We start from the raw sequence: 9,016 nt of genomic DNA, 5'->3' as shown, positions 1-9,016 counted from the left end.
TTATAACACATTCATCCTAAATTCATCAAATAGATTGACCAATTCTTTCAAAATCAACAATTAATACCATACTACATATGATTCATATCAAGTTATTCATTTAAGCTCTTCTATAACATGAGTTTAACATCAACATTACATAATTCATCCATAACTTTTACTAATTTTTTTACTACCTTGCATAATCTCAAGTGGGTTTTACCCCAACTACTAGTACAATCACAATAGCACATCATATAACTCCTATTTAATCATATCATTCAACATCTAGGTTGAATTTCATACAAACATCATAAATTATACATAATCCATTTCTTCCAATGTTACCAAATCATTAAATTAAACTTACTAGATGCCAAGAACACTTAAATAATCGAAGTTCCTGGCTCATGCATTTGATAAATCTTGGATTCCCCTTTTCAATTTGATGGAATTTTGTATGTTAGGGTTTTGAGGGGGAAAACCTTCTCCTGGCCTCTCTCACGATCGCACATACACTCACACATACTGGGCATTTCTTTGTTAAATGTTTTAATTACACACTTTTCATTTTAACCCCCTCATCTTTTAGAACATGACACTTTTCACATAATTACATACTAACTTAATAAACTTCCATGCCTATTTATAAGATTTTAGATTTGCTAAAAGCCATAAATCCTAATAATGGCAAAAAAATCTACGTTTACCATTCCTTTTCGTCAAAGTATTACGATTAAACATTATAATATGTCATATGGAATTTGGGGTGTTACAGGTACGCGTCATTCCTCTGACTCCTGGTGTGACTATGTAGTGGTGTTTGACTCATTGGAAGTTCTTGCGCCTGTAGTTATGAGGAAACCCAAGGCGGAGCCGCGGGACGCTGCTGATATTTCTGCCTCTAATGCGGGGAAAAGAAAATAGGTTGAAACTGATGCTGAGGCGCAGCCTGCTAAGAAAGTTAAGAAAAGAAAGATTACCAGGCGGGGTAATCTTGATGCTTTTATTGTGAAACCTCCTCTGGGTGAGCATCTCCTTTGTTTTCGTTCTATGCGCACTACATGTTTGTAACGTGTGTTTTGTTTTTGTAGAAAAACCAAGTTCTCCTGTTATGCGGAGCATCATTCATAGTTAATGAGGACCTCCCGCCTTCACCCCCTCGTGCTCCGATCAGTGAGCAGCGAAAAAGTACTAAAACCGCTGGTGAAGATGAGGCGGAGAAAACTGCTGAGGCGGAAAAACCTGAAGTTGAAAAACCTGTTGAGGTTGTGGTGGAAACGCAAAAGGTTGTGAATCCGGAGACTGCGAAAGTTGAGAGTACTCATTCTAAGTCTCCGAAAGTTATGGCGCGTGACCCAGAGAAAGGAAAATTTGCTCAGGAAGATCCTGTGACCATTTTCCCTACTTCTGCTTCTGCTCCTGTGAATGTTGAGAGGAGCCCAGCTGGTGATCAGGGTGCTTCTTCTTATGATGAAGAAAATGATCCTCTCCGTCCAGATGAAACTTTGGGGGATCATTACTATACAACTTATTCGGAGAAGAAGGAATCTGAAATTCATACTACAGTTTGGAATTTGAAGAAAGGTGATACTTTCTCAAACTGGCAAGTTTGCCGTGACTGGTTGCAGGGCACCTTCCCTCTTGCAGAGATTAAATTCCAAGAAGATCGTGCTCAAGAACAGGCTTACCATGCTTATCTTGAGGAAGTTGCTAGGTATACGTTACTACGCATCGTATAGTGCGTGAATGGCATAGTATGTGCAAAGAATGGGTTGCCTCTGAGGCGTCCAAGTAAAACTTTCGGAAGATGAGACCCGAGTATCCTAGTTGAAGGCTACATTGGAAGCTAACTGAGCCAAATTTGAGAGTGACCTGAAAACGGAAGAATGGTCCGTTGCTGGGTGGAAAAGAAAAGCCGAGGCTGAAGCTACTCTTCTTTCTAAGGAGCGCAAAAATTGGTGGGAAATTTGTGAAACAGACAACAATGAGAAGATAGGTCTCCGCAATATTATTAACAATCTCAAGGTTGAAGTTGAGAGATTGAAAAAACAAGATGCGGAGATTGAGAAACTGAAACAGGAAAAGGCGGAGGCTGAAGCAGCGCGTGATGAAGCACGATCTCATTGGGAAAGAAGTGAACAAAGAAAGGTACGAACTTGCGCAACCCTTGCTCTTAAGGAAAAGGAGATAGACGAACTTACCGCTTTATTATCTGAGCAGGAACAACTTAAGGTGGAGCTTGAGTCTTCCAAGAAAGATCTGCAGTTCGAACGGGTTGAAAGAGCTGAGACTTCCCGCCGTCTTAGCGCAACTGAAGAAAAGTTGGAAGGTTCTGAGACTGCCCGGGTGACCGCGGAGAGTCAGATTGAACCTTTGAAGAATGACATGTTGTGGTTGAAAGAGAGCGGGATCATAAGCATAAGTGTTCCTTCTTTTGATAATATCTGGAGATGATTACTCGCCTTCTGATTTATTTTATTGCGCAGGTTGCCAACTCTGTTCTTAATGCTGATGAACTGGATGAAATGGTTGCGTATCTGCTGGTTGCTGCGCGGAATGATGGATATGCCCAAGGGTATGCAGAGTGTTCCCAGCATGTGGTTACTGCTTTGAAAGTTGACTGGGACACTAGTAGGTCTGCTACATATGGTGTTAACACCTAAGCTGCTCTTGCTGCTGTGAAGACTTAATTCAACACTTTGCAGCTTCCTGTTATGGACCTCATCACTGTTGCGCTATAGTCCGAAGATTTTGTGAGGCAGCTAAGGGAAGTTTTCCCAGATAGGGATGATGGTGATGATCAAGACCTAGCTTAGGTTTTCTTTTTGGTTGTATGGACAATTAGTTAATTGACATAGGTTTGGGATGTAGATCCCTGTTTGTTAATGCGCTATGGCGCAAGTAACTTTGCTGATATACTACCGTATATGTCAATAGTTTTTTCTATTTTGCATGAGTATAATTTCTTTGAGTAGGTAAGGCGAATAAAGGTGGTATAAAGCTCATGTGTGAACGTAAGGCTGAGCCTTGTGCAGTACTTACGACTGCAGACCGTTCATGAGACTTGTTGTTAAAGTTACCATAGTGTTTTTTGCGCTTACCAAAAGGAATTGCATGCACTTTGTAATAAATATAGAAGTAATAGAACAAACTTTGCATTAACTAAGGATAGGGCTCAGAGGCCACGATTCCAAAGTTGTTTGCTTAGAATAATTAATTGAGACTTAACTTATCCATACCAATAGTTCTATGTCATGGATTGGTAGGTTGGAGAATTTAACCAACATGAAAAGAAGCTATTGTATGCCTATTTCACTTTCGCAGCTTAAGTTTTCAGTTTTTTACTCGGGCCTTCAACTCCGCGAGTAATTTGCCAGATATCCTTCTGCACATTCTGAAGTAAGTGGGTGAGTTCACCACTTTTGCGTGCCTTTTCGATCTCGGTGCGGAGGCTTATACAATTGTTTGTATTGTGACCGTTATCCTTGTGGTAGTCACAATACTAATTTGGATCTTGACCCCTCTTATTCTTCCGCCCCGGAGGAGTTTTAAACTGATAGTCCTCTGTGTTGAGTACCTCCGCCAGAGTTTTCGTTAGGGAAGTCCACTGTCGTTCTCTATTCTCTTGCTTCGTTTCTCTCTGTGGTGCGAGTTTGTTTATGGTTGCCCGAGCGTCGTCAGACGAGTATGTTCCAGAGGTTGAGTCACGCCAATTCTTCTTGATTTTCTTTCCACCGCTACCACTCATGTCCTGCGGACGATTGTGTGGTGGCGGTGGCCTGTTAGAGCTTAAGTTGTGCTCGGGTTGCGCATAAATCTTTGCTGCAGCCATTAGTATCTCCCAACTCTTGGGTAAACCTTCTGTTCCTGATAGAACCTTGATCGTGTCATCACAGCGCACTGCATACTTGAATTGTGCTCGTATCAGATGTTCATGGACATCACCAATCTCTAGCACCTCCTTGTTGTAACACATTATGAAGTCCTCCAGGCTTTCATCATTACGCCTCCAAATATTCATCACATCGCCGGTGTCTCTGATAGATCTTCGTTGTTGGCTAAAGTGAACCAGGAATTTCTCTTTTAAATCTACCCATGACTTTAGCTTCCCTACTGGCAAATTATCGAACCACAACCATGCCGCACCTGTCAAGGTTTGGATGAATAGATGGCACCACATAGGCAATGTCCAACCTCCTACCAGACCTGCGCTGCTAAATACACGAAGGTAGTCATCCGGATCTGACATGTCGTTGAATTTTCCGACGTTTGATGGTAATTTCGCTTTTTCGAGGGGAGCTAAAGCGATTTCACTGACGAACTTCGAGTTCTCAGCTGCTTCTATCGGGCGGTAAATTAAGTTGTAGTCATGTTCTGCATCTAGGTTATAAACCGCTCGGGGTCTGTAATTTGCATGGTCTCGCTGTAGCCGGCTGAACATACTTGTATTATCACCCTCCTGGTATGTTCTGTCATATTCGTTGGTGTGGGTGTCCCGCTTCTGGTAAGAACGCGGGCCCAACCGAGAATGAACCGACTGCCTTCTATGAGAATATAATTAATCATGGTAATCTCTTCATCGAGTCTCAAAGTCAGTAAATTCATACCTTGTAGGAGATCTGGAGTAAACTTCTGTGTCCTCTACATGTACTCGCGATGTTGCGTCATGGTGTGATGCACGTGGTGCAGATGGTACTCGTGCATGAGATGCAGGTCTTCGTAACTGAGTAACGGGAGGAGCAGTCTGTGCACAAAGTTGTGCGAATACGGCATTTATTGCACCTTGGGATCTGACATATCATGAGATGGGAGTTTCACTGGGAGGTAAAATTGAACTTATCAGGATCTTGGGTTGTGCTCCTAGAGTAACAGGGTCATTCGGATGATTAACGTTGTACTGGACCTCGTTATCATCAGAAGCCTCTTCCACAATCCCTTCGACTTGGGTATTGTGTGCGAAATTTGGCCGAGGGCCGGATTGACGGTTTGTCGGAGTTTATTCCAATGAAAAACAGAGATGGCAGAGTAAATCAAAACGAGAAGATATGAATAAAAACTGAGAAAACGATGGGCGCCAATGAAGAAACACTGGTTCAAATGACTGGAATCAATTGGACCTGGGGGTTTGGATCTGCATAAAATGGTTAGGTCTTCTCGTTTGATTCGGGGGTGAGTGATCTCCTTCTTCAAACGATAACTGCAAAAACGAACAGCCGTTAGACTCGCCACGGGGAGAATGGGGGTTATCTCCGTGACCACATTTCGGCGTGAGAATAAGTACAGGTTTCAATGAAGAAGAAGAAGTAATAGTAAAGTGAAGTGAGAGTAACTTGAGAAATGATACCTGAATTGTCTTATTTATAACCGAATTTGGGCGGGAAAGTTTGTTGACGGGAGAGATGACAGAAAGTAATTTCCGTAAGCGGTTATCCCTTCACCGTTAATCGCTAACGTTATATGTGTGCACACAGATTGTGGGCACGATCAACAGCTGGGGTGATGCCACGTGGAAAGTGGGCAAGTGTGGATCCTTCTCCAAGTTAGTGCTATCACCGTAATCTTGAGGGATGCTCAGGATGATGCCACGTGGTCATTCGGTTATAACCGAATGGTTTGTGCACGATGAAACCTTCTAGAAGGATTACAGCTATAATCCTATGTGGCTGTTCCTCATGCTAATTCTGCTGTGACAGAAAAGTTATTTTCTGTCCAAGTCTGGGTGTTATCTGCGCGGAGGTGTTGTTGGGACTTTACCCTATCTGTTGCAGGAAAGCTTGCGCAAGGATACGTTACCTTTATCTTGGCGCGCGGATGTTGGAGACTGTGTTCTTTTAAGTTCTCTTCTTTAGAACCAGTGCGCTACTGCGCAAGATTCTTCGAAAGAGGTTTATTGGTAGTGAAGTTATGGTATGGTCCTGAACACTTGTGCAAGGTTTTTGGGACCTTACCTCTTCATCACCGCATTCAAAACATGACCTCCGCTCAACAAACCTCGGAGTATCATGACGGTGATAACTTGATGATGAACTTTGTGATCTCGACGTACTTGGTCCTACATCACAGCAGTTTCTGTGTTGTGCGTAGTTGTTTTGACTGTTTCTTTGCAAAATTTTCTGTTGCATAACAAAATCTGTGTTTGATTTGTTTTCAAAAGATTCAATTTTATTAGTCCCTCGAGACTTCACGAAGTTTATCTTTTGACACCTCTTCTTGTTTTGAGCTCTTTTGCCCATTCTCTTTCCTTGATTAGCATGATTTTGCTTTTGTCGAACTGAAAGTTTTTGATTTCCATATTGTTTCCGAACTTCGGCTTTTGGGATAGGAGTACACTGAGTTACTACAACTCTTGGGATCGACTTTCCCAAAAACTTACTAGTTGAATCCTCAAACACTTTATCAATCAAGGATTGATGAACATTTTTAATGGGAAAATCTGTATTTGAGTAAACTTTGTCGGAACCAATCAACGTATAAAGCAAGTTCACGCTTTCACAGGTTTCAACGTGAGCTTCAGCAATCTCAACAGGAGCAGTCACACGTGTTTTTGTCGGAGGGTCACAAAGAATGTGATTCTCGAGAGGTTTGTCCTCTTCTTTGATTACCGTGTCAGACTGTGCTGAGTCAGTATCATCGGATTCATCATCTGAAGAATCAGCATCCTCAACAACGATTGCAGGATACTAATTTTGTTTAGCAGTTGATACTTTCGTATCTGCTGATACAACCGAATCTGATGATACTTCCTTTTTGTACCCGAGCCCAGCTGCGAATTCCTCAACATCTAAAGGAACAGATGGCTCAAAGTGAGGCTTATTCTCCTCATCAGGCATAGCGGTATAATTGTGTCTAACAGGTGGAGGACACTTCTTATATCCAATGCACGTGACATCTTCTTTCTTTTTCTGTATGTCAATGATGTGATCCAGCACATACCTTGAGTTTGAATAAGTATCTAACTTAAGTTGGATTGCTTCACTTTCACACTTAACACAGGCCAATTCGTTTTGTGTTTCCTCGAGCCTATTGATGTAATTGTTTATTGCAGTTTGTTTTCTTGAAACCTTTTTTTTTAGCTCGGAATTATCTTCTCTTAATGTGTCAATTACCTTTTTAAACTCATTTTCATGATTTTTATGAAACATGTTGGCCTTTGAGCACTTTGAAAGATCCACTATCAAACTTTGATTGTGGATAAATATCATGTCATACTTCCTTTGCAAATCGTCATATTTGCTTTGCAACTCAGACAATTTGCTTTGCAAATCAGATAATTTAGCATTTAATTCTACACAACTATCACACCTATCAGAACTATCACATTTATCAGATTTTGGTTCATCGACTAGATTCACTCTCAGATATTGACTCATTTGCCTCAGAATCAACAACCTCCCTCGATGATTCACATTCTGATCCATCGTCGCTTGAACTTGAGCTTGTACCATCTTTAACTGAGCTTGTCACATTTTCAATTGAGTTACCATCATGTTCAACATTGTCATCATTTCCCGAGGACTCACCATTTCTGACATCCTTGACAATTTTGGCATAAAACGCCGTTCTTGTTTGACCATTGTAGTTTGGATCAAGAAATGATGGTACTCCAGTAGACTGATAACTTTGCTCTAAAGCAACTGGTTGTTGTGTTCCATACATATCGGTTCTTGAGACAAAAGCCGTTTGTAGCTGAGCATGTTGAGCAAGTCTTGTAGCTGAGGCACCTGGTTGTGGTTCACCATACATATTTTTTGTAACAGTGCTAGTACCTCCACAATTTCCATAATACATCTTAGGATCAGGTTTCCCACCATACATATATGTTGCTTGATATGAAGATTTAGATCCTAAAGTGCTTGACCCCCAAAGGTGTGTACTCATGATGGATTGAAAATAACCAAATTAAAAGGCAACTGTGAACCAACTGTGAAAGAAATGAGACCACCAAAAAAATGATGTGAAAATTAATATCAACTTAGAATTAATGGATATAGATGTTGAATGTTGGCCCAATTAGAATCAATATCCACTTAAAAATACTAATATCCACTAATTATGAATATAAAAACTTTCTGTTAAGAAAACAATTGTTAATGAAGTTCACAAAAAAATGATTGTTGTGCATGTGCATGCAGAATAATAGAATTGAATTGTGATAGTCACCATGCACTAATAGACTTTTAAAAACCATAAATCAATGCTTCACGAAGAATGAGGTCCACGAAAATTCAAAGTCACGAAGACTTGATGAAGTCTTCGTCCACGAAGATTAAGGTTCACGAACATTCAAAAGAAATGTAAACTTTAGTTGGTGAGAAAACCAATATTTTAATCCAACCGTATCTTGAGTGGGTAGGTAAACCAAATAGTCAAACACCCATACTTTTCCGCAGAGATTTCAAAAGACCATCATTTTGTTACCAACTTTGTCAATCAAACTAATATTTTAACAATTTTCAATATATCAAACAATGAATTCTTAAACCCATATGAAGGTCACAAGAAATCTATGAGTTTTCCGACCAAATCTTCATCAGAAAAATTTCCAAACTCGAATTTTGCATGAAACTTCACTAAAAAAACCATATCTTAACATGTATACATGAGATTTAACATGGTTTTTAAAAGAACTAACAACAAAATAACAAGATTTTCAAAGATTTAACCCATAAAACTTTCAAGACACAAACTTTGAAAACTTGACACACGGCTCGGTTTTAACTAGGATGAGAGCCAAGGCTCTGATACCACTTGTAGGTCCACTAGCGGAGGATCTAGTAACCTTATCCTTGTTATACGACAAACCCGGTTGTGCGGAATCCAACCGGTAAGTTAAACCGAGCAGAGAACACGAGATACAAGACAAGAACAAGATTCAACGTTTAAATCTCAAAGTGTATTGATTCCAGAGAGTTTTGTTACAAGATTATAATACAGGAAAAGCTCACACAAACTCACTAGTGTTCTCTCAATGTGCTCTCACTTCTGTGTTCTGCTGCCTTATCTGTTGACACAAGCTGCTTAAATAGGTAAACAT

General features: G+C 40.5%; 1 protein-coding gene across 1 annotated transcript; it reads left to right on the top strand.

Moving 5' to 3' along the window:
* Positions 1–886: 886 nt before the first annotated feature.
* LOC110869961 (myosin-3-like) lies at positions 887–2,645 on the top strand. The gene is made up of 4 exons (XM_022119161.1): positions 887–970; positions 1,074–1,696; positions 1,893–2,406; positions 2,469–2,645. Exons 1-4 carry the CDS (start codon positions 887–889, stop codon positions 2,643–2,645), a joined length of 1,398 nt encoding a protein of 465 aa, XP_021974853.1.
* The last annotated feature ends 6,371 nt before the right edge of the window (positions 2,646–9,016 follow it).

The sequence above is a fragment of the Helianthus annuus genome, chromosome 8 (assembly GCF_002127325.2).
Source record: "Helianthus annuus cultivar XRQ/B chromosome 8, HanXRQr2.0-SUNRISE, whole genome shotgun sequence".
NCBI classification, from domain to species: Eukaryota; Viridiplantae; Streptophyta; class Magnoliopsida; order Asterales; family Asteraceae; genus Helianthus; species Helianthus annuus.
Note: the sequence above shows the minus strand (reverse complement) of the source record. Positions and strands in the feature narration are given on the sequence as shown.

Coding starts and splice junctions, on each gene's coding strand:
- LOC110869961 (XM_022119161.1), top strand. CDS start 887: ATGCGGGGAAAAGAAAATAGGTTGAAACTGATGCTGAGGCGCAGCCTG. Junction 971..1,073: donor AAGAAAGATTACCAGGCGGG/GTAATCTTGATG, acceptor TTGTTTTTGTAG/AAAAACCAAGTTCTCCTGTT. Junction 1,697..1,892: donor TATCTTGAGGAAGTTGCTAG/GTATACGTTACT, acceptor TGGGTGGAAAAG/AAAAGCCGAGGCTGAAGCTA.